A 26445-nucleotide genomic window follows, 5' to 3' on the forward strand; every position below is an offset into this window, starting at 1 on the left:
TTGTTTAATGTGGTCTGTTTTCTTCTTTCTATTAATTAATTAATTTATTTTAATTGGAGGCTAATTATTTTACAATATTGTAGTGGGTTTTGCCATACATTGACATGAATCAGTTGACCCTGAGGGATGGGATGGGGAGGGACGCGGGAGGGGGGTTCAGGATGGGGAACACATGTACACGGTTCTGTACACATGCACGCAGTCTGCATGTAACTTCCCTCCTCCACCAGAAAACTCATACACTTTCAACATCCAGCTCAAACAAAGACTCTCCTGCAAAATCTACTGGAAACCTCCAGCTGCTCCTTATTCAGGGTTCCCACACTAATTTATTTATAACTTTAATACTCTATTTTGCTTTTTAATTTTCTTTGCAGTCTCCCATTTCATCTCTGTATCTTGTGTTTATCGCAGACTGGGTACTCAATATACGTTTACAGAGAGGAAAAGGAAAGAGAGGGGCAGAAAAGAGGCAAGAAAGGAAAAGAGAAGCTGTCTGATTCTTGGATAGGATAAGGGAGAACTAAGGATGGATTTTTAGAATTCCTTTTGTAATAAGGACATTAAAATATTATATACCTTTAAAAGTTGAATCACTACTGGATATGTTGGAATTATAGATGAAGCATATTTAAGTCTTAGAGAAGTTGTGCCAGCAATTAATTAAATATATTCCAGTCATTGGGTGGTGGAGTGAAACATATACAGACTTGGAATGTAATTTGTATCTAAATGCTGATGAAAGCAACTAGCAGCTGTGTGTCTTTGGGCATCTTACTTTCCCTCAATTATAAAATACATCTAACCATATAAAGTTGCTATAAGTATTTTCTGAGAAAACAGAGCGAAACTCTGGGCAGATGCTGAACATGTAATCAATGATATGATGAACCTTGACTTAGAAATAAAGGTACTAGGCTATCAACCAAAACTATTAGCAGATAATAAAGATACTTAATTTAATAGTTTAATTTTAACTTAATAGGTTATCAGTAGCAGTATCACTATTAAATGTGTAACTACTTGAAAGAAGAACTTTGAGTCCATAGGAAATTAACTCCAATTTAAAGATATTCTATTTTTGCATTATGATTTTAAACAGCAGAACACTGAGGATGGTTTATTTCTCCAAGGCCATTAAAAATGCACTTGATTTCCATCAAGAGAATCATTTCAAATCTGGTGCAAGCACTGGATATTTTAAGAAAATTTAAAAGTGCTTCCACGTAATCACTAGCTATGTGAAAATTCTCTGGGATAATAAGGGTGAAAAAAATAAATAAAACCTTTCCATTTATATATCAGGTACTGATCTTACACATGTAAGATGCATGCAAATTAATTTCTGACCAGGGCCTGACAAGTTGTGGATTGCTGGCAGTTGAGTGTATATTAACATCGCACTCTGACAAATGACAATCTCCTGATGGTGACATTCAGCTGCTGTCGATACTGTAAACACGTCTGTTCAACCTGTTTACATTTTCCCTGAGCTGGCACCGCTTTCCTAATGCCTATGTTAATAGCAAGGTAGAACTGCAATAACAAATGAATTTCATTTAGTCTACTGCTAAAAGCCTTGGGAAGTACCCATCTAAAGCTTAAAACCAATTTCCATTTAGCTTCTATTTCTCTTGAAAACAGAAAGTTCTGCTACTGAAATTACTTTGAAAGTCATGGCACATTCAAGTTTATCTTCTTAGCGATTTTGGCTTGTCTTCCCAATATAATTGGGATTTAATTACTCATAATCTCTTCCTACAAATACATCGAAGTTTCTGTTCTGTGACAGCTTCACATTTATAAGAACAAATCTGGTTACAGTAGGGTTGCTAACTTAAGGAAATAAAAATATAAGATGCTCATTTAAATTTGACTTTCAGATAAGAAAATAATGTTTTAGTAGATGTTGCATGGGAAATACTTATATGAAAATATTATTCGTTGTCTACCTGAAATCCAAATTTAATTGTATGTTTAGGAAACTTAAATTAGGGTGTTTTAACAATTTGTGTCTATTAATTCAATAGAAGGGTCAAATTCTTGATCATGATTCTCCATAAATGTTTTCCTACAGATGGCCTCTTAGCCTGCACTTGTTTCTTTGGGGAATGGGGGTGGGAGTCGGGTAGAGCATAGGAGAATTGTAAAGCTAGGTTTTGAGCCTCACTTTTTCTTGACCAGTCAGATGAATAACGGCATTTTGACTTTGACTTATGCTTAAGCAGCACAATCGCCCAGTTGTCAGCTCTTTTTTTAGTAATCATTCAAGAGATATGGCAGCTCTCAGAGATACAAGTTGTCTTTAAAAAAAGAAAAATGTTTCCTCCTGTAAGCTAGTTTACAGGTCTTAAAAGTGAAGCATGATTTTGAATACAAGGAAGTGCACAAGTTGGATTGAATGCATTGGGCTTTCTTAACATTTACAACTACAATTAAAGAACCTTCCAAAAAAATTTTTTTAATTAGGATAAAAAGCTAAAGGACACAAAAGAAGAGACCATGAGAGTTGCCTTGCAAATATTTGCCAAAGACCTAATAACCCATCATAACCTGCATGAGTGCTGCCCCACTTTAACAAGCCACTACTGTCTGAACCTATCTCACAGCCAGGTTCCTGCCTGAAAATCTCATCCATCATTGTCTTCCAGACACCATCCTGCATCTGATATGCTGACCACTTCTACTCACACTGGTCTAATTTTCTGGTTATTATTTGAGTTCATAAAAAAATTATTAAAGCCATAGGCAAGATGAATGTTTCATATTATCAAGCTGTTTGTAGTCTGATAATCTGGGCTGGTTATAAAAAAGGAAATTTATAATAAGAGAAAAGCACTGAACTTCAAACATTGAATCATGTCTGTTGGAGACCCTGGTAAAAGCCCAATGAGAATGGACTTGGCAGTCAGAAACATGGAGGTCTGAATCAAAGCTTTACCTGTTAGTGCTGAGTGACCTTGGACATATTAACAAACCTCTCTGAACTTCATTTATAATTACCTATCTTAGATGATTGTTGAGTTCAAAATGAAAGATTATAGAAAACATTTTATACAATGTAAGATACATAATCCATATTAAACTAAGATACTTAAGCATTTAGGAAAAGGCAGCAATTAAAGAGCAAAATCCCTGGAGAAGGAAACGGCAACCTACTCCAGTATTCTTGCCTGGAGAATCCCATGGACAGAGGAGCTTGGCTGGCTACAGTTCATGGGGTTGCAAAGAGTCAGACGTGACTGAGTGACTAACACACACACAAAGAGTAAAACAGTGTCGTGAAGGTGTTACAAATATGTTGTTAGAACTAGACTGTGATGGTCTGAATACCATATATCCATTTATTAGCTCTGCAAACTTAGGAAAATTATTAAACCGATCTGTGCCTCATTCCCCTCACCTACAATATGGGAATAATAATAGTATCTATCTCAGGCTCAGATGGTAAAGAATCCTTCTGCAATGCAGGAGACCTGGGTCCGATCCCTGGGTTGGGAAGATCCATTGGAGGAGGGCATGGCAAGCCACTCCAGTATTCTTACCTGGAGAATCCCCATGGACAGAGGAGCCTGGCGGGCTACAGTCCATGGGGTCGAAAAGAGTCAGACATGACTGAGTGACTAAGCACAGTACATCTCTTAGAATTGTGGAGAGGACAAAACTGTTTAATTAACATAAAACACTTTATGTAAACATGTATAGCTTGTAAGCCTTACATTTTGTCAGTACCCGAGAAAAGTTAACTACTTTTGATTATCATCATCATCTTCATCATTATTACAATTTCAGGAGGCACTATTTCAGGCAAACTGTAACAGGCTGTTAGTACTGAAACAGAAGTATTAGAAGAAATCCCTAGCTAAGAGAACAGCAAGTATAAGGGCAGGAAAGAACACAACCAGAAAAGTGCATTTACAGGTCAGAAAATCCAGCTGGACCAGAAAATAATGAAGTAAGAAAGCTAGAAGTGACAGATGAAGGTCTTGATTGCAGAAGAGCTTGATGCAAGATTAAGGTATCTCTAAACACTTCATTACCCCACCAAGAGTCTTTCAAGGTTTTGGAAAATAAGAGTAATGTGATCACTGTAGCATTATATTAACCTGGCAGCACTGGCTTGGGATAAATTAGAAAGAGACAACAGAGGCAGGAAGTTTAGTTAGGGGGCTATGCAGTGTTTCAGGTAAGAAGTCAGAAGACTCTGATCCTGGGCATTCCAAATGAGAACAGAAAAGAAGGCACAGGACCCGAAAGTTGTAGAACTAGAACATTATGGGACTTGACAACTGCTTAGAGAAAGAGGCTATGGAAAGAAAGCCAGAGGGGAAGAAAAAAACTGTCTGAGAAGTAGATTAGTTATGAGCGACAGGTAACTGGGACCTAAGACTGTAGATCATTCTTCAAGCTAGGAGGAGAGAAGCAGCCTGATGTGAATGGGGGAAAAACTGCCACAGATAGTCAAGCAGGAGAAACGACCCACATGCGGATGGCAGCCGTGGACATGGGGAACAGCGATGCACCAAAAGCTGCTTTATGGAAGAGCACATTCACTTTTGAACTTTGGTGCTGGAGAAGACTCTCGAGAGTCCCGTGGGCAGCAAGGAGATCCAACCTGTCCATTCTAAAGGAAATCAACTCTGAATATTCACTGGAAGAACTGATGCTGAAGCTGAAGCTCCAATCCTTTGGCAATCTATGAGAAGAGCCGACTCACTGGAAAAGATCCTGATACTGGGAAAGACTGAGGGTAGGAGGAGATGGGGGCGACAGAGGATGAGATGGTTGCGTAGCATCACTGACTCAGTGGACATGATAGAGTCATGTCAATGGACACTATCTTCTTCTCCAGAAGACAGTGAAGGACAGGGAAGCCTGGCATGCTGCAGTCCGTGGGGTTGCAAAGAGTCGGACACAAATGAGCAACTGAACAAAACAACAACAACCAGGCAAAAGGGGAAGGGATGGGATACAGCATCATCAAACTACTCCAGTCATCCTCCTGAAGGGTGGGCTGATCCCTTGGGATTGAGCTTGGAGCTCTTCTCTAGCCTCGGTACTCATAGTAAATCTTACTAGAGGTCTCTTCAGACAGTAGAGAAACTGTCTATCCACTGTGTATAACCTGGTCTGATGGCAAAGGTTAGTAGTGCCTATATTCTCTGAAGTGTTTGAAGAATGAATGAATGAACAAATCACTGGCCCTTAGAACCTCAGCCCTCCATGCTACCTTTGCATCATAAGGTTCCTTCAGCATCAAAAACTAGCTCCTATGCACAAGTCTCTATGATTCATCCTGCCCCAAGGAGAGCCCAAATTACCTTATTCGTCAAATTGTTTCACTTGCATTCAAATAACCTAAAGGAATGCATAGATGGTTTTCAAAATATGTTCCTTAAAGTCTTTGAGATTCTATGAAATACGTTATCCTACCCCTCCCCATCCCACAGTCCAGTAACCATCCAGAATCATACACGTTGGGAGGAAGAAGAATCATATTAATAGTAGCCAGACCTAATGACTGTATACATGGGACATCGTTGTAAGATTGTGGTTTTAGAAAATGATTCTGAGATGTTAAGTTTCGATACCTTATCCATCCTTTATGTTTTATATAATGTAAGTCTTTTATTTTATGTTTAAATTATTATCCAAATTTCTTAAATTGCAACATAAGATTCCAAACCCTTCCACCTCCTTTCCCCTGAAAGAACAATGACATATTATAAATAAAATATAATCAAGATCATTGTATACCAAAGTGGACAGAAGTGAGGAAATGGGCATGTCCCCCTTCTCTGAGGGTAGTTTATTTTCTGCAGCATTTTCTGTTTTCCAGTCACGCGACCTGAGGAGTCATCATCCATGAAGCCAAGTAATACATTAACACAGGTTGTTCCTGTGAAATGCAAAGCTTTAGTTTAGCTTCATGCTAAGATTCTGTTTTAATGGGCTTGGGACGGAAGCCAGGCGAGCCCTGGTGTGCAGGAGCTGGCTCCAGAATGAGAATTTGTGCTCATCTCTCCCCAGCTCTGCATTCAGCGACACTGTGTTGGTAACCTGAATTTGACAATGCTGGGAGTATTTACACCATGGAAATCTTCAAATGCTACAAATCAGGGCTTTTTTCTGCTCAGGTATCCAGCATATCAACACACCATTAAAAAAAAATTTTTTTTAAGATCCCTGTAAGAAATGAGTGCACAGATACCACTGAGAACCACTGCAAAGAAAGGGATATACTCAATAAATTGCTTTTTTAGGAGTCTGAAATGTCCGCAATTACATGTTAGCAGTCTCAACTACCTGACGCCACTAACATATTTTATACACTCAATAATCTTCAAAAATCTATGTGTAAACTATATTTTTAATTGACTCAAATGTTTCATATTGAAGGAGGGTTTGCTCATTTCTCGGGGAAGGCAATGGCACCCCACCCCAGTACTCTTGCCTGGAAAATCCAATGGACAGAGGAGCCTGGTGGGCTGCAGTCCATGGGGTAGCTAAGAGTCGGACACGACTGAGCGACTTCACTTTCACTTTTCACTTTCATGCACTGGAGAAGGAAATGGCAACAACCCACTTCAGTATTCTTGCCTGGAGAATGCCAGGGATGGGGGAGCCCTCATTTCTAAGCTAAAAATCTAATCATAGATTTTGGAATCATAGAAATGGAGTACTAAAGGGAATTTAAGAAGTAATTTAGTCCAATTCTTCCCAAATTAAAAAAAAAACAAAACTAGGATTATGGAAACTGAGGCTCACTTCTTTTCACTAACCTATGTAAAGGTGCTTGGTGCTTCGTCACTAAGTCGTGTCTGACTCTTTGTGACCCCATGGACTGTGGCCCACCGGCTCTACTGTCCATGGGGATTCTCCAGGCAAGAAAACTGGAGTGGGTTGCCATATGTAAAGGCAGCACTAGGATTATGATGCCTTTCTTTCTGTTACCTCACCACCTGAATTCCATAAGGGTTTAAGAGGTGGATTTGTTTACAACAAGAAAGGAGAGAAAGAAACAGAATTCCATGATGACATCTCAGTTCAAGTCCCAAAAGGCTTATTGGAGTGGTAATAAGGTCCCTGACACTAGAAAAAATCTCATACTTTCAAATGAAAATGTCAACACGTGGCCTGAGTGAAATAATTAAATAGTGTACATATTTCTACACCTCATCTTCTGAGCACAGCAAACACTTGTACTGACATCATTTCTCATGGAAAGAACACTTCCCTTCTCACAGGATGTTGAACAATGACCACAGATTAGGGAACTGCTCTCACAGTTCCCTACGCATGTAATCTCCTGCACTGATGAACCAATAATACAATACTGGTTGGTCTCTTTAACCACAATAAAGATGAGACGTAAACACCATACCCATGCAAGTAGTAACAGATTTCTTTTCACTGTTCCACAGTATCCTAACATCCCCACGATGATTAAGAAACAGCAAACGGCAATCATGACCGGATGAACCACAGGAAAGTAAGTCAAAATGACAGCCTCCTCTACCCTGAAAGAAGAACAGAAAAGATGGTCAAATAGCAATATTCCATCTTGCTTTCTGCACACATAAGCAGATATTCTCCTATGATACTTTCATTAAGTCTTTATATTATAAATAGAATAAAAAGGCACCCAAGACATAGCATAAGACACAACTGACTTGTGCACTGTACTATCACCAACTTGCTTGTTTGTTTTATTTTTTACCTTGTTTGGTTTAGTTTTTTTATACACGTGGTACAAAAAAAAAAACCAACTTCCCATCTCAGCTCATTTAAAACATATTATAAGATAGGGATCCCCAGTTTAAAAAGTCCATCTAATATTAGCACTGCAGCCTTAACTTTCATGAGGAAACCACATGAAACTTTTCACTATTTCCCAGCTGAGAAGACTCTCTACTCTTCTCTGATCTGGGACTCCGCATGCAGTGTGCACTTTTCCAAAGATGTGAAACACTGCTATGGAAAGGGAAACTGGTCTGTATTATAAAGAGGGGAGGGAGATGCCTTCTCTGCTCAAAAACCATGAAAAATGATTAACTAGAGCCTTAACAGTAAGGATAATAACTAGGATAACAAAAAACGACCATGACTAAGTGCTTACTAAGCTCCATCATGTTAAGGACTTTACAGAAATCCTTAGAAAAATTCAGAGGTATATAATTCCCATTCAGAGATGAAGAAAATGAGGCTCAGAGACATTAAGTAGTTTGCCATTTGTGATGTTAGTGGATTAATCCTTGAAATTGGGTAAGAAAATGACATGTGGGGTTTGGTTTTCATTAGCTCAGGAATATGAAGGCAAGAAAAAGTTGGCAATTATTTTCTTAAGGAAAAGTAGCTGTGCTGTCCATTGTAACAAATATGGCATGGTTCAAACATTGTCAAGACAGGCAGGTGGTATTACCATAACCAGAGGTGTCCTCTACAAACAGCTGCTGTTAAGTCACTTCAGTTATGTCCGACTCTGTGCGACCCCATAGACGACAGCCCACCAGGCTCCCCCATCCCTGGGATTCTCCAGGCAAGAACACTGGAGTGGGTTGCCATTTCCTTCTCCAATGCATGAAAGTGAAAAGTGAAAGGGAAGTCACTCAGTCATGTCCGACCCTTAGCATGGACTGCAGCCTACCAGGCTCCTCCATCCATGGGATTTTCCAGGCAAGAGTACTGGAGTGGGGTGCCATTGCCTTCTCTGACAAACAGCAGTATACCTTAATGAAAATTCTAGAAAATGCAAGTGTAACCATGGGCAGGAAAAACTTTCCAAATGATCTGGGGTGAGCACTACCATCTAAACAGCTGAGGGCAAAGTTACTTAGAAACTAATGTCTGAGGAAACCCTGATGAAAGAATTCAATCATTAATTATAAAACCTACCTTGTTTCTGCAGTTAAAGTCAGAACATTATTTAGGTAGTCCCTCATCCAAGCAGACACAGCCAACACGCTGATGGACATTAACTGCAGGTAAAAAATTACAAATTGGTGACCAAGCATTTATTCATCATGCTCTGCAGGACTTACAACAAAATATTGAGGATTTTCTTTACATAATTATTATGATTTTTCCTAATGACCATTTACCACCTGTTGAAATTTACTTTTACTATAAATGTCTGCTATTCTGTTTTGTAATCACATCATAGCCACTAAATCGAATGTCACTAAATAGGACACAGAGAGCTGAACTATTAGAAAGTCCAGGACAGAATTGCACAAAACAACTAAATTATCAAATGTACAAGATAAGCCTAAAATGCATCATACGTAAAAGCAAGGAAGTAATAAAACACTACTGATGTCCAAAAAATCACAGGCACTAACTTCAAAGAACTTCCACTGGCTAAAGGTAAACAATTTGGCCATCAAAATAATACATAATAATAACAACTTCAATGGTTAAAACATCCAATACACTAAAATCTATGAATTCACAGAAATATTTAAACAAAACTCACTAACCAGCTTTGGAAGATATTAGATATTCAACTCATCATTCAGAAAACTGATAAGAATCCAATGTTTATTCAACTTTTCCCATACGAACTAAAGAACCAAAGACTTAATGAAAGTTTTTATAGAAGAATATCAGCTAATATGTACAGAAAGCAAGATAGAATATCACTCTTTGACAATCTTTTCTGAAATAATGGCTCTCTTGGCAAAGATCCTCAATGACTGCCAAAATTATCAGGTCAGTGGCTCTCAGTCCTGTCTGTACGTCAGAATCACCCAGGACACTTAAAAAAATTGCTGAGCCCAAGTCCACTCTGAATCAATTCTTGGAAGTGGAGCCTGTGCATTGGAAGTGTGTAAAGGCTGCACAGATGTTCTAATAGGTAGTACAGGGCTGAGAGCTACTGCATTAAGTGAAAGACTGATGGGGACTTTAAAAAAAATATTTATTGAATTTATTTATTGATTGTGCCAGGTCTTAGCTGTGGCACACAGGATCTTTAGTTGTGGCTTGTGGGATCTAGTTCCCTGACCACAGATGGAACTCCAACCCTCTGTGTTAGTCTTAGCCACTGGACCACCAGCCCTGATGGGGACTTTTAGAATGGAAACATAAAATACCAGATGCCTTGATCAATCTTAACATCACAAAAAGAGACAACAGAGATAATATCTCCCAATGTGATGCAATCAGAAGTACTCAAAGATACTTTTGAGGTATTTTTACCAAAAAGTCAAACGTGAAACTAATCAATCCTCAAGCTCTATCAGTTTACAGGAAATACAGAGAACAGATTTAAACTTGTTAAACGCCACCATGGGCATGCAATCGACAAAATCAAAAATGTAAGAAATTTTACAGAACAAATGATCTAGTTTCTTTAATTTAAAAAGGTGGGTCATTTGTAGAGATGTGGACAGACCTTGAGTCTGTCATACAGAGTGAAATAAGTCAGAAAGAGAAAAACAAATATCATATATTAATGCACATATATAGAAAAATAGTACAGTTGAACCTAGTTCCAGGGCAGGAATAGAGACACAGATGTTGAGAATGGACATGTGGGCACAACAAGGGACGGGGAGGGCAGGATGAACTGGGAGATCGGGTTTGACATAAATACATCACCATATGGAAAACAGATAGCTAATGGGAAGCTGCTGTATAGCACAGGGAGCTCAGCCCGGTGCTCTGTGATGACCTAGAGGGGTGGGATGGTGGGGTGTGGAAGGGAGGCTCAAGAGGGAGGGGATATATGTATACTTACAGCTGATTCACTTTATTCTAGAGCAGAAACGAATACAATATTGTGAAGCAATTTTACTCCAATTAAAAACAAAAAAGCTGGCAAGTGGAATAAAAAAATGTAAGCTGAAACTTTTAACTTAAAAGAGATTGTCCAAGGCCATGTTGACCTGGTTTGGATCCTGATTTAAATGAACCAACCACAAAAAACCATTTATGAGATGATGGGGGATATTTTAACATGACTGGGTATTTGAAAATATTAGGAAATTTTTATTTATTATTGTAGATATGACAATGGTATTACTTTTTTAAAAGAATCTTTACCTTTTAGAGATACATGCTGAACGGTTCAATAAATAATCATGATGCATGGGAGTTAAGTGGGAAGTGGAGGTTGTGTGGGTAACTGGGGATTAATTATACTGTGCTCTCTACTTCTGTGCATTTTAAATTGTCCATAATTTAAAAAAAAAAATTAAACAGGTACTAGCTAGAATATGTTCAAAACGAGTCTTCCTGGGAGGTTTTTCTAAAGGCTGAAGGTTAAGCCTACGTTCTTAAGGTCTTTCAGAAATTTTCCTCAAATGTGCCTTATCTTAAGTGCAATAGAGTGAATTTCAGCTTAATTTGATTTTTAATAATTTCTGGCATCTTAATGAACATTAATTACCATTATGTTAGAAGTTTTCTTTAAATGCTGAAATAATGAACATACAAGACAGGAATGAGTCTTTACTGACTCAAAGAATGGCCATAAAACATGCTTTCTCAATAAGGGCTCCCAGGTAAGCACAACACCTGGAGCTCTGTGACCTCCTATACAGTAAAACATAGTCACCTGCCTGGAAAATCAACTGGTAACCTTATGGGTCTTCATCTGCCTGCAAATACAGTAGATCCCCCCCTTATCCAAAGAGGATATCTTCTAAGAAATCCAGTGGATGCCTGAAACCACAGAGTGTCTCAAATCCTGTATGTACTAATGGGCGAGTCTCATCTGCAGCACGGCTATAGTGGACAAAGGGATGAGCCACATCCTAGACCTGACACTAGGAGGTTTCATCCTGCTTCTCAGAACCACATAAAACTTATGAATTGTTGATTTCTGGAATTTTCCATCTAATACTTTAGGACCACGGTTGACCGTGTCTGACCGAAACTACAGAAAATGAAACCGAGGGTAAGGGGAACTACTTCATTTACTCAGCACCAATCATCTGCCTTGTATTCCCTGTATTAGAGTCCCAGACCCAAAAATGCCTAAAAGAAGCAAGATCTCCGCCTCTGTGGAGCTTCTAGATAATTATAGTATAAAATGTGACATGAAAACTTGTTCAAGGTCTTGCAGATTCTGAATGGTAGAGCTGGATTCAAATCCAGGCCTTCATCTCTGAAGCTGCAGAGTTAGTCACTACCTACCTTCTAAATGTAGAAAGAAGCATTATGCTCCGCAACCAGGGGAGGAGCTTAAGTAGCGTGGAGGGTTTCTTTTTCAAAGGGGATGGGGAGCAGGGAGTAGCACGAGGATCACCTGTCTGTCGTGGCCAGGCTCAATCTGAGCATTCCTTGCTGAATGAAGGCTCAGGGCTCAATGGCCTAAAACAGGTTAAGAACCTCTGGACCACAGCTCAGAGGAGAATTAGGCCAGTTATTACCATCCTCAAACATCCTTTGTATGGGTTTCCCAGGTGGCTCAGTGGTAAAGAATCCACATGCCAATGCAGGAGACACAAGAGACCTGGGTTCAAGCCCTGCATTGGGAAGATCCCCTGGAGTAGGAAACCCACTCAAGTATTCTTGTCTGGAGGAGCCTGGCAGGCTGTCGCAATGAGTGGGACATGACTGAGTGACACACTTGTGAGCACACACACATTACCATCCTCATTCCTGTTGGGAGTGAAGAACAGATTGTAAACCTAATAAAAGTTCCCCAGGGGCTCTGTCACAGCATATTAACTGTGCTTCTAGCTTCTGTAAACGTGATGCTTTACCATCTGTTCTACATGCTCATGCTGGACACATCGTGGTCTGGATAAACCGATAATATGCCTGAGTCACCTTGCCGTGGCCACCTTCTACCTGCCCTTAGGAAGAGTCCTTCTCCAAGGAACATAGTTTTCATTTTTAAATACAAACCAACCAATCCAGAGCCCACACTGCCAACCACTCCTTTATCAAGCTCTTTCATTCCAGGCCACTCTACACCTGCCCAAATCACCACAAGGTCCACGCGCCAGACAACTAGGGAAAGAGGCTGCTGAAAGTATTCAAATTAGCCAATCCGAAACCTACTTACCCTGCCTTGCCAGTCCCTTCTTGAAGAAGCCCCAGTAAAAGTACTTGCCCAGAGCCCTTCTCTCCCTGCCTTGTGATGGACCCCATGCTTCCCCTCTTGGCCCACCATGATGAGAACTGTACTCTGTCGCTTAGGATCTTCAAGTATAACACATGACATTTTCAATGACAGTTATCCTCTGATCTGTTGATCTTGAAGTGAAGTGAAGTGAAAATCTCTCAGTCATGTCTGACTCTTTGCAACCTCATAGAGTCTAGTAGCCTGCCAGGCTCCACTGTCCATGAAATCCTCCAGGCCAGAATACTGGAGTGGGTAGCCATTCCCTTCTCCAGGGGATCTTCCCAACCCAGGGATCAAATCCAAGTCTCCTGTATTACAGGTGGATTCTTTACCAGCTGAGCTACCAGAGAAGCCATTTTCAGTGACAGTTATCTTCTGATCTATTGGCCTTACACAGAATCTATTACAACACACAGAGCTAGCAGGGGACCATAGACCATTTGATTAAATCTGAGGTTAAATGGTCTCCCTCTACTTGGCTATATGTGGGTGTTCAAATAACTTATATGTCTAAGGAGGTCAGGAAATTCTACCATTGTGCCATTTTATTTATTCACCTTAATTCTTTGGCAGTTATCAATAATCCTCTCTTCTACCATTCTTCAGAATAATAACTGATATTGATTTCTCCATGTTTTAATTTCTCACAGGCTGTTGAGCCAATTTTCAATTATCATTGCTCTAAGACAGGTATTAGGGCTTGTGGCTCAGACAGTAAAGAATCTGCCTGCAATGTAAGAGACCTGAGTTTGCTCCCTGGTCAGGAAAATCCCCTGGAGAAGGGAATGGATACCCACTCTAGTATTCTTGCCTGGAGAATTCCAGGGACTGAGGCCACAGTCCATGGGGTCACGAAGAGTAGGACATGACTGAGCAACTAACACTTTCACTTTCAAGACAGGTAGCAACAAATGATCAGATTCTTCATTTTGTATAATATAGTATCAGTGGTTGTCATTATATAAACAGTACTTCCATTCATAACTTCCCTGGAGAAGGCAATGGCAACCCATTCCAGTATCCTTGCCTGGAAAATCTCATGGACAGGAGCCAGGTGGGCTGCAGTCCATGGGGTCGCAAACAGTCATGCACGACTGAGTAACTAACATCCATACATAAAAAAAATGTTTTTTCTAAAAACAGCATATTCAAAAACATTTCTAATATGGTAGAATGGTTAAAAGCATGGTTCTGAAGTGATTCTTTCTTTCAAAAAATATATACTGATCAGCTGCTCTCTGTCAGGTACTGTGAAATGAACTGGAGATATACTGATTGGCAATAGCAGGCACCCTCTTAAATCTATGTTGAAATTTTATACTAAGTGAAGAAGTCACATGTTAGTCAACTCATGAGAGACATAAATGTGTAACTGTAAACTGTAATTAAGAGGAAGGAATAATAAGAGTTACTGTAGAAACTCATTTTAAGGTGGCTGACCTAGTCCATGACGTCAAAGGGCCTTCTCCAGACAGCTAAGATCTAAAGGATAATTATAAAGTTCATTAGGGAAAGGGGGGCTGAAAAGAACATTCCAGTCAGAAAGTCCCAGAGTGGAAGGCAGCAGGATGTGTTCAAGGAAGGGAGACCGGAACAGGGCAGGCATGAAAAGCCAGACAGGGGCCAGATCAAAGATCCTAGAGGTCATTGTTTGTACATCATGTGGTCTTGATGACAATGACCATGAGATGCCATTGAATTCAAAAGTCTTGGTTTGAATTTGAGTTCAGCTCTGCTCCTTTCCATCTGTATGACTTTGGGTGTGTCACTTAACCTTTCCTAAGCTTCAGTTTCCTCCCATATAAAACATTATAATAGCAAGTCCGACTTCATAGAGGATTCCAGGGATGAAAAAAGAGCAGGATTCTTTTGCATACTATTACTATCTCAAGCCACTTTTGACCTCAGGGCTTTCTTTTAATCTCTTTCAGTTTAGGAGACAACTCCTAAATCAGTTCAAAAATGGAATCTTCCACTATGTGAAGGTCCAACAAATGAAGGGAAAAGGCAGCCTTGCAATAGAACCATCTACTGAACTTCCACAGCCATTCTTGCTTCTGACATCTCTAAAACTGAACTCATCTTCATTCTTCTGGAAACCTGTATGTCCCTCCCACTGTTCTTCCTTTCTCAGTAAATGGTATAATCAATGCTTCAGTCACATTCCCTGGCACCTTGGCAGGCAGCCTGAACCTCTCCCTCTTCCTCAGTCTACATCTCATTACTTTCAAATCCTGCAGATTGTTCCTGCAACACGCCTGGTGAATTCCTCCCCCTTTCCTGCCACTTCTGGCTAGTCCAGGCCCTCAACCTCTTGCCAGGCAATTATAATCATCTTAAATAGGACTCTGCAGTCCACGGATTTCACCTCAAATTCACCCTTCAGTTAGCTTTATAAAACGCAAATCAAGTTCTTCTGCTTATAAAGCTCTAATAGCTGCCCCTTATGGCTCCTTGCCATCTCTCAGTTCTACTTCCTACAGCTCTCTCCTAGAGAATAAGTTTAAATTCTGCGGCAGACACACAGGGCCCTCTCCAGTTACCCTTTGACCTCTTCCTTCAACTTATTTCCTGCCAGCTCCTTCCCACACACATTCTGTCCTTGGATGACCAAAGTCCAGCTTCTGCTTCTCTGATATGTACCGCTACAGACCTCCTGAACCTATGTCTTTGTCCCTGTAGTTCCTTCTGCCTGAAATGCAATTCTGCCCCAGCCTGTCCATCTCAGGAGCAGAGCAACCTTATCCTTAAAGACTAGTTCAAATACAAAGATTTTCTCCCAGCTCCCTCCTTACCCAGAGTCAGTGTTCTTGTCTAGACTTCAGAGCACTGTATTGTTGCCTCATCCACTGGAGGTCACAGACCACTGCCTCTAGCTTCCTCTCACAATAGAGTACCAGGCCCAGTAGTGAGACCTGCTACATATTAGATGAATGAATGAGAACATAATTAAAGGAAGATGATTTCAACTTGTCAGATAAGCTAACTAATGGAGAAGCTCAGCAAAATCAGGAGATGCTTTAAGTAGAACCGAGCTTTCTATCACTGGAACTTTTCCAGTAGAGAGACGCTTGCCACATTACATGATCAAAGATTTATATATCAGGTCAGAAGCTGGCTTAAGTGTTCTCAAAAGTCCTTTAAACTACAAACGTTGTATTCTACTTTGCCCAACTGCTTTTTTTCACTGTAGTTATCCAAGTGTCACAACTGTGCTTAGAGTTATCAGGCAAAATAAATAATACCAACACAAGCTTGATCTCACAGAAAGCAAGCAATTCTGAAAAGAAGCTGCTTTTTATTATGATATTATTTCCAGCCACGTTAAGTGTATGAGAACAGTTCAATTCTCGGAACGATTTTACTCACTAGGGTTGAGAAAATAATAATGGTAACAATGAATACAGTACATACTATAGCAAGAAACCAAGCTAAAATGAGATCTGGTCACCTCAATATCTAATCCTGATGTTATTAAATCCAGAAGGACAAATTATGCAAGTAATTTAGGACTCCTTACTAATAATGCTGCTGCTGCTACTGCTGCTAAGTCGCTTCAGTCGTGTCCGACTCTGTGCGACCCCATAGACAACAGCCCACCAGGCTCCCCCGTCCCTGGGATTCTCCAGGCAAGAACACTGGAGTGGGTTGCCATTTCCTACTCCAATGCATGAAAGTGAAAAGTGAAAGGGAAGTCGCTCAGTCGTGCCCAACTCTTTAACGACCCCATGGACTGCAGCCTACCAGGTTCCTCTGCCCATGGGATCTTCCAGGCAAGAGTACTGGAGTGGGTTGCCATTGTCTTCTCCAACTAATAATGCTATTGTCCACTAATTTTCCAACTTAAAATAATTCTTCAACTGCCATTCATGATGATAAATTATTAGTGCATTGTAGTTATCACATGTAGCAAGATTCATAGCTCCTTACATCTTCTCCAATAAATATTAACTGTAGTTCAAGGAATATTTAGAAAATGACACAAATATTACTTTTTTAAGATTTTTTTTTTATGTTAACTATTTTCACAGTCTTTATTGAATTTGTTACCACATTGCTTCTGTTTTCTGTTTTGGGGTTTTTTTTGCCACAATGCATGTGGGAGCTTAGCTCCCTGACCAGGGATCCAGCCTGCACCCTGTACACTGAAGGTAAAGTCTTAACCACTGGACCGCCAGGAAAGTCCTCACAAATATTACTCTAAAGAAATACATTTAATGTACTACTGGGCAGGTCCTTTGCCACCTTCTGTCTTGCAAAAACATTTAGAAAATGTGAGCTCTCAACAAATATTTATAAAAATGAAATGTGCTATGTTGCTGATACATACTGGCTTTGCTTGAATCTAATCATGTAAAAAATGAAAATCAAGTTTTCTAAATCAGAATTTATTATGAAATGTATATGTATAGTTTCTACCAAATAGTAAGGTCACAGTCAAAAAACAGCCATTTACATCCTTCAGCTGTCTGACACACATAATATATAATCTCATATAAAGTGACAGTAACACCAGTCATTTCTGCTCAAGGCTGACAGATGTCTAAAGCCACCTACCTAAACTTCTCTTTTTATGTCAAATCTGTTAGCAGAGAGCAGAATGGGGAACAGAGACCGGGAACTTAGTTACATTTCTGTCTCTACAGAGAACTTGGACAAGTAATTCAAACTTTTAGAAACTCTGTTCGCTCATGTTGAAAATGAAGAAATTGAACTAGGTGCTCTTAAAATTCCCTTTTTTCTTAAAAAACAAAAAGACTCTAACTGTTATTTATTAAAATGTAAAGGTAAATCAGTTTTTGATCATTTGGAAGCTGGTAGCCCAAGGCAAGGACTTCCCAGGAACATGCCCATTTCACGTTTCCAGGCCTGCTCCCCTCTGCTTTTTAATCAGTTCACGCCTCAACCAGCTTCCCTTCTAGCTCCGGGAGCAGCAGCAGAAAAGAGCAAACAGATAAGATTGTTGGTAAATGCTGTGAAAGAGCAGGCATTGTAAATGATGGCTGAAATGAGTCCCGGAGATTACTTGTGGGCATCATTTAAGCATGAACATCTGCTAATTAGGCCTGAATAAATCAATAGCACCTTGGAACTGTGCTGACTAATAGTTTCTACAGATCATGTTGCCCTGCAGACAGGTGACCATACATCCTGCTCTGACCAAGATGGCTCCGCTTTGAACCCCTGTTATCCTGGCATCATTATCAAGAGAGATGATCCCTTTAACTTAACTATCAAACTTGGCCTGATTTCCACAATAAATGATCTGGTTACTCCATAGACACTGCAGGTCAAAGAAGGGGGAATGGCCTTGTTCTACACCATGGTTTCTTTGAAGCCATGACTGTGACTGTTCTGAGTGGAGATGATGAGCGAGGGGCCTATGAGTCCAGTTGACAGCAAGACTGTGCCCCAAAGAAACCTCCATGCCCTTCTCCTTGAAACGCTTCCTTAAGAAGCATGCAGTGGCCTGTCTTTGCTCAGCTGAGCCAACTGCATTAAAAAAAATTGTATTAGCATTGCCCCTGAGACTAAAGTTTATTTAATGTTTATTTTTAAAAAGCACTGACATTTCTTGGAGGGCTCCTCACTATTCCTTAGGAAGAGTTAAAGTAAACTGGAATGCCTTTCATAGTATAAAGCTGGGCGGGGGGAATAGCATCAATTTTAAAAGTAGTATTTTCATATGACTGCATAAATGCTGTGTGAACGCAAACACCCACTTGCCAAGAACCTCTTTAGGGTCTTCATGGGTCAAACACCTAAGATTCACTACAGAGAGCTGGAGAAAAAGAAACCAAACATAGAGCCTTCTGTTTTTTTTTTTCATCTAGCTTGTACGGATCCCAAAAGTGTGAACCAGATTTCCTGTCTACTTTTTAGGCTTTCTTTTATAATTTTTTTTTTCATATTTCACCGAGAGTAGTTCCTTTCTCTTGCTACTATCTTTGGTTATAGCAACAATGCCTCCTATCTGCTGGTGAGAAAAGAGACTTTAATACAGATGGGATATTATACTTATAGAAAATAATAAACAAACATGTGTGAGGAACATTGTGTTCACCAATTTCAGGAATTTCCAAAAAGAACATATGCATTCATATTTCCAATAGCAGAAAATTATCATCAAGAATGGCAAACACTCATGCGATAAAGCCACAGAAGTTCTTTAAAACGGAGGAAAGCTTTCACTTATGAAATAATATGTCATTTAGAAAGGAAAAGTGTGATACATTTGAGGTAAAAATAACCCATTTCCTTGCTCCATCGTGGCCAGAACGTGAATCATGGTCTCAAAAGAGCTCTTCGGGCAGTTCGTCCATGTTCCCTCTGTCTCATGTGCCCTTCCCCATTACAAACCCACAAAACTCATGACAGACCTCAGAGGTCCAGATCTTTCTGCCCACTCCAATACAGCTGAAGTAGTCTCATGCTTCTTTAAGTAAAAGAGCCACTCAACAGATGGCAAATCAAGGTGACCAGATACATAGCAATGAATGAATGTGGTGCAACTGTGATCCTGAATACTCTGTGAATTGTTTCCTCTTAGACAGGTCTATCTATACCTCCCACTTAAAAATTAAATATGCAAGATATAATTTTACCAAAAAGAATCAGCTTGATATCCAACTCCCGGAACACAAAACCAAAATTGTATAGGTCCTCAGTGTTTTTCCAAATAAAATGTATTTTTCTTTCCTTAAAATTCTTGTTTGGTAGAGAAGGGGAGAAGATATCAGTATAGTGGAAGTAAATAGCAGAAAAGTCTACATTAAGTGCTGCTGCTGCTGCTACTAAGTCGCTTCAGTCGTGTCCGACTCTGTGCGACCCCATAGACGACAGCCCACCAGGCTCCCCCGTCCCTGGGATTCTCCAGGCAAGAACACTGGAGTGGGTTGCCAGGTCCTTCTCCAATGCATGAAAGTGAAAAGTGAAAGGGAAGTCGCTCAGTCGTGTCCGACTCCTAGCGACCCCATGGACTGCAGCCTACCAGGTTCCTCTGCCCATGGGATTTTCCAGGCAAGAGTACTGGAGTGGGGTGCCATTGCCGTCTCCGACATTAAGTGCTAGTCCATGTTTAATGCTTCCCTGGTGGCTCAGCAGTAAAGAATCTGCCTGCCAATGCAGGAGACTCGGGTTTGATGCCTGAGTCGGGAGGATCCTCTGGAGAAGGAAATGGCAAGCCACTCCAGTATTCTTGCCTGGGAGATCCCATGGACAGAGGAGCCTGGTGGGCTATAGTCCACAGGGTCTCAAAGAGTCAGGCACAACTTAGCAACAGAAACAACAAGAAATGCTACGTGAAAAGTAAAAGGATACAGCTTTTGTTCCCAAAGGTAACAAGAGCAGTTATCTCAATCCCACAAAACTAGACACCAGAACAAAATCATTCTCTCTATCCTCATAATAAACTCAAGTTCATGCCACACTGGTTTGTTCTGCTTCTAATTCCAAAAGCACTAAAAACAAGGATTAAAGCCTTGCTCTTCCAAGTTTGGCACTCAGACCAGAGGCAATAGCATCACAGAAAGGCTTTTAGGAATGCAGGTTCTCAGGCCCAACCCCAGGGGTACCAAATCAGAATCTGCATTTTAATAAGATGCCCAGGTGATTTGTAGGCACATGGAGGTTTGAGAAGCACTGCTGTGGAGGACTTGGAATGAGCAGGTGGACAGCTAATCCCTTCCTACTGAAGATGTTTACTTCTCTGCTGCAAATAAATTCACCACCAATCCCAACAGTAAAACTTCTGCTGCGCTTAGAGGAAAAAAAAAAAAAGATTTTGAATCTGTTCTGCTAACTTACTAACAAGTGAATGAACTTCTCTGAGTAACGTCTCTTTACTACTCCTCCACTCCCATTTTTCATGGCTATTATGAGAATTAGATGAGAAATTAGTCTCAGGATGTCCAGGAATGTGCCTGGCACAAGGAATATAACTGCTTCTCATTCAATAAAGAAATATAGGATCTGCAAACATAGCTTTATCATTGAAAGAATAACATCAATGTTCCCAAAGTTAGTGTATATGTTTCATACAGCTCCAACAAAACTCCCAACAGATATTTTTAATTGTACAAAACAATCTTAAAGTCCATATGGAAAAAGAAACCTTAACCAAGATAAGAAAGGCAGGCACTTTAAGAGAACACAAGAACAATATATATGTAATTCAAGAGAAAAATTCTACTGAAAACATACAAAAATCTGTTTACATAAAATGATTTGTTTATATAAAGTGATGCTCAAGCTTACTGCTAGTGGAGGAGGAAAAAAAATAAAGTAACAGTGAAATAATATTTTAAACTTTTCAGATTGGTGGAAGTCAAAAGGTGTCATAATACCAACAAGTTGGCAACAAATAGTTGTGTACCTATAACAGAGTTTATGGGTACTTTTATTTCTAGGAGATGGATTCCCAGGACAGGATTACTAGATTAAAGGAATGCAGGAGTGGTATAAATAGTAGTAGTATTAATCATAACAATAACAGTTACTACTATTACTACTACAATGACTATTACTAATACAATGATTCCTTTGACTCAGCTGGTAATCTTCTCATTACAGTAGACTATTACTGAGCGTCATTATGTAGTAGTAGTAACAACTGCAGGTACTACAGCAATTATTGCTACTGCTACTACATCGATGGCTCTTATTAAGCAGCACTGTCCAAATGCTTTATGTATATCAACTCTAATCCTTCCAACAACTCTAAAATATAGGAACTACCATTCCTGTTTCACCAACTAGGAAACTGAGACACTAAATATGCCTGGCAAACATAGTAAGAACTACATAAATATCAGCTATTTGGTTGTCATCATTACATATCCTCTCACATAGCAATCCCACTCCTGCAACTCTAGCCAAATGAGAAAAACAGCCTAATAAAAAATAGCAAAAATGTACAGATGAATGTACCTGAATGGGTATATGTGGACAGGTAAGATAAAAGATATTTTCTCATGAAATAAAGAAAAATACAGAGGGATGCACTCTAGGCAGTTACCACATATTATTTTGGTGGCAGGGAGATGATATTTGGAGAAAAGAAGGGCTAGAGAAAGGGGGAAGCAATTTCAATAAATCAGAACATGCACACGGAAAGTGAGAGGGTTCACGTACCAGATAACAACAAAGAAATAACATTCTACATTCTTTGGGGACACAAAGAGCCGTGGAGGAGTTTAAGGAATAGGTGTTTTAAATTTCATTACTCAGAAGGGCAATATTTTTGTTAAATGATTTGAATCGCCCCAACACATACACATGATACAAACTATTGAGAAAATTACCAAAAAAAATATTCTTTGTCGAATAAAAAACGCCCTAGTAATTCCAAGGTTCAAACACAGTAATCATCCAAGTAAAGGCCCTGTCTAGGGGCAAGAAAGCCAAGTTCTGCTCCTGGCACTGTCACCAATGGGCTATTTGACCTTTGGCAAGTCACTAACCTACATCTATTTTTCTCATACCCAAAGTAAGGAAGTTCAACCAGATCATCTTTAAATTCCATTTTAGTTATAAAAATGTGATGATTCTGTAATTAAAAACTAGTAAACAGGAGTAACCGTTTTTACATATTTTAGAGACACAGTGTTAGAGATCTTAATACTTTATAGGTAAGCAGATAATTTAATGACCCACTTAAATATGTACATTTTTAGAATTAAAAACGGCAATAAGATCAATTAGGTATTTTACATTTCCAGGTGGCAAATATGCTTTAATTTTCATGTTGAGAAAAAAAATGTTGCCTGTTTTGATATCTTTCCAATTACTTGCAGAACTAAGGCTTAATTTGTCACCTTAATATGGAACCATCCATAAGTTCAACCAAAATGTCATCCTATAGAGACCATATGTCATAACCGAATGCAAAAAAGCGGCTCAAGCCCAGCCGGTCAGCCAAATAAACACATTACTCATTAAAAATTCCAACAGAACATTCTGAATATAAATTATTAAGAGAATACAAATTTGGCAAAAAAAAAAAAAAGTATCTGCTTAAGCATGACAGCTTCTGAAAGCAACACTGTTTTAATTTTTATAGTTTCCTCATAAGTTTTGTAAATAACAATGTGATTATTAATAACACTTACTGAACATTTATGCCTGGCTGCAAAGCATAAAAAGTCACTAACTCACAAGGCATAAAGATTTCCAAGAGCTTGTTAAATTTTATGTATTTTATTTCCTTAAATGGTTATGGGATTTTCCAAAAGCATACACAAAATTCCTTAAAACTTTGCCAACTTAGAAATAGTTACACGAAAACCACCTTTTCAGACTATAAGGAATCTCCTAGAAAACTCTACGCAGCCTCTTAATAGGATATCTGGGTATGAATTCCTACAACCAAAAAAAAAAAAAAATAGTAAGACTTCTTGCTCCAACTAAATTTTATAGGATGACGTAAGGAAACAATTTATGGCTTGCACGGTTATCTGAAATTCCTGAAAACAAGCAGTTCCCTAAGTAGTATGTCAAAATTTTCTTATCTACAAGCACAAGCACGTGCATTTATTTATATCCCTAGATTAACTTCAGGTCTAATTTTACTGCCACTAGTATCCAGGGGTGGATTTCTTTTTTCTAATTACAAATGGAACTTGAGTCAAAGGCATTTAAAGGTCAAAATATACTTCTGCGAAAAATACAGGGTGTGATCGCATGTAATTAATTAATGCTTAGCCATGCCCTTTGGCGCTTTATGTGGTGGCTGCAGGAAACCGAGGCCAGCCGTCCCCACCTGTTGGTGCAAGCGGGCTGCTTGACTTACCCAGAAGAGCAGATTGAGCGCGTAGAGCAGGCAGCGCAAGCACTTCACAGAATCTTCTCTGGCCATCGTGAGCCCCAAGAGAGAGAAGCCCCATCCTTTCAACACATCCTACCCCCACGGGCTAAACAGCAGCGATCTGCAGAGATGGGGGGAGAACAGGACACTCCTGACCACCGCGCTCCCCAACCCCCGCCCATCTCTCCTCTGTCAGCCCTCAGCCGGGGCCAGGGTCTGGTCCGAAGCCTATTTCATTCTAGACATCGCTTCATCGCAAATCACTTGTTAAAGTTATAACAGTAACCTAAACTTCCCAAAGTTCTAAACCGGCTTCAGATAACACCTGCTGGGAAGAGAAAAGATCGTCTCCCTAGATGAATGAATGCGCGCACCAGATTTGCGTTCTCGGGAGACACGCGGCGGTGTCCTCTGCATTCTGATGAGACGCTCTTTAAAACCTCCCTCAATCCACGCCGCTCCTCCGGGACAGCTCTGCTCCGAGTAGTCCCAAAGGTTGGAAAGCACACCACCCACCCTCCGCCCCCCGGAGATGTCACAGATGCCGCCCGCGACATCGAAGGTGTGAGTGCCCCTCTCATTGAGACAGTTCCTGCGCCCCCCACCTCCGCAGCCCCTTCCGCATCCCGCAGCTCCGGTGTGAACACGGGCCACTGGAGGGGGCGCAGCGCTGAGCTGGGATTCCGCCCGGCGACTAGGGTTTCTCTGGGAGAATGTGAGAAATGATGTTTCGGCCCCGGAATGATGGATTAGCCGGGGGCGGGGGGCGGGGAGGGGCGCAGGGGAATTAGGGCCGGTGCAGCTGTGCAGACGCCGGCTTAGTCATTCATGTCCCCCCTCCCCCGGCCCCGACCCGGGTCCCGGCCGCGACCCCGCGCTCCCAGCCGCCGGAGGAGCACAAAGCCCAGCGCGGTCAGCGGCCCCGCCACCCCGGCGCGCGCCCCCGGCAGGGCGCGCGGGGAAGCGCGGGCGGCTGGGAGCCCCGGAGCCAGCTTCTAAGTAGTTTAGCACACAGCGCCGGCGGGCTGGCGGGACAGCGGGCAGGAAGGACGAGAGACGCGCGGCCACTCACCGTCCGCACTGGGCTCCGCGCCCCGATCCCGCCGGGGGACAGTCTGGGAAGCACGGCGGGGGCTCATCGGGGCAGGGGCGCTCCTCCCGGACAGCCGCAGGGCTGCATTGGCTCAAACTGGAGACGCTTCCTTCTCTTCCTCTCCTCCCGACCCCCTCGCCGCCGTCGCCGCCTCCTGGGAAAAAGGAAAAAAAAAAAAAAAAAAGTCCTGGGCAGCAGTTGCTGGAAAGTCTCTGCTAAGCCACCTCCCAGCGCCGCTGTCCCTCCCAAGTCCACGCCAAGTCCGGACGAGGCAGCGGCGGCGGCCAGGGCCGGCTGCACGCACTCTCGGCGCATGCTCGGGCCGCCGGCCGCCCGGCCGCGAGCCTGGTGGCTGTTTCTTGTCCCCTAGCGAGTCGCGAGCCCCCCGAAGGGACGCCTCACCTTTACGCGGGCCAGAGAAAGCTAAAGCCTAGGCGCTTTGAAAACGTTCGCGCAGCAAAGCCCTTTAAAATGGTGGTGTCGGAGGAGGGGAGGCTGGGTTATAGCCATAGGGAAACAGGCTTTTATTATATGAAAATATTTGTGTTTGAGAAGGGGGGTGAAGGAGTGGCCCAACTTAGTTCCTGCAATGAGAAACTAGTTTTCACAACCTTTCGAGAGCCACCTCCTGTGATTTGTCACTAAGGTGGTGCCCTCTACTCCTTCTTATTGCTTTGTAAAAAAAAAAAAAAAAAAAAGAAAAAAAAGAAAAACAACAGTTCTTTCCCACTAGCATAATGCACTCAGAGCAGTTACTCACACCCCAGGGTAGGCATGTGGAGGTCTGACAACCAGAATAGGAAGAATGCTTTTAACTCTTTCACAAGTAGTCCAAATTTTCCAAAGATTTCTCGCAATAAGATTGAGTTTTAACTGGGTGGTTTATCTTGAATTGTGTACAGTAGTGATGGGTTTTGAATTTTTTTTTAACTAGAAATTTAGGAGATCTTACTAGGGGAAACTGTACTTCCAAATATGCCTTCTTCTTTGAAAGTTAAATTTCTCATGTAAAATCCTATCTAATTTTGATGTTTTATGCCTTGTGGTAGGTAGTTCACGTTTCGGATGACTTCTGTGCACACTGTGTGGCAAATAAAGTTTCACTAACAAATATGAATTACCTAAAAATATAAGCAAATATCTTTGAAGAAACACAGCCTTTGACTGTGTGGATCACAATAAACTGTGGAAAATTCTGAAAGAGATGGGAATACCAGACCACCTGACCTCCCTCTTGAGAAATCGGTATGCAGGTCAGGAAGCAACAGTTAGAACTGGACATGAAACAACAGACTGGTTTCAAATAGGAAAAGGAGTATGTCAAGGCTGTATATTGTCACCCTGCTTATTTAACTTATGTGCAGAGTACATCATGAGAAACGCTGGGCTGGAAGAAGCACAAGCTGAAATCAAGATTGCTGGGAGAAATATCAATCACCTCAGATATGCAGATGACACCACCCTTATGGC

The 26445-nt window shown here is 40.9% G+C and overlaps 1 protein-coding gene across 2 annotated transcripts in view; it reads right to left on the bottom strand.

The window, feature by feature from the left end:
- TSPAN12 (tetraspanin 12) overlaps positions 1–25668 on the bottom strand; it is a 66558-nt gene extending 40890 nt beyond the window's left edge. Inside the window, exons 1-5 of one of the 2 annotated variants that reach the window (XM_040259510.1) lie at positions 25378–25668; positions 24955–25129; positions 23868–24003; positions 8896–8978; positions 7385–7520 (exon numbers count right to left, since the gene is read on the bottom strand). In XM_040259510.1, coding sequence (XP_040115444.1) covers positions 7385–7520; positions 8896–8978; positions 23868–23933 — 285 coding nt within the window. In that variant the 5' untranslated portion in view covers positions 23934–24003; positions 24955–25129; positions 25378–25668. Of the gene's footprint in view, positions 1–7384; positions 7521–8895; positions 8979–23867; positions 24004–24256; positions 24348–24954; positions 25130–25377 lie in introns of those variants that run through there. The other variant, XM_040259511.1, reaches the window with a different exon arrangement.
- Between the last annotated feature and the right edge of the window lie 777 nt (positions 25669–26445).

Source organism: Oryx dammah, unplaced genomic scaffold (genome assembly GCF_014754425.2).
Source record: "Oryx dammah isolate SB20612 unplaced genomic scaffold, SCBI_Odam_1.1 HiC_scaffold_18, whole genome shotgun sequence".
Classification (NCBI taxonomy): domain Eukaryota; kingdom Metazoa; phylum Chordata; class Mammalia; order Artiodactyla; family Bovidae; genus Oryx; species Oryx dammah.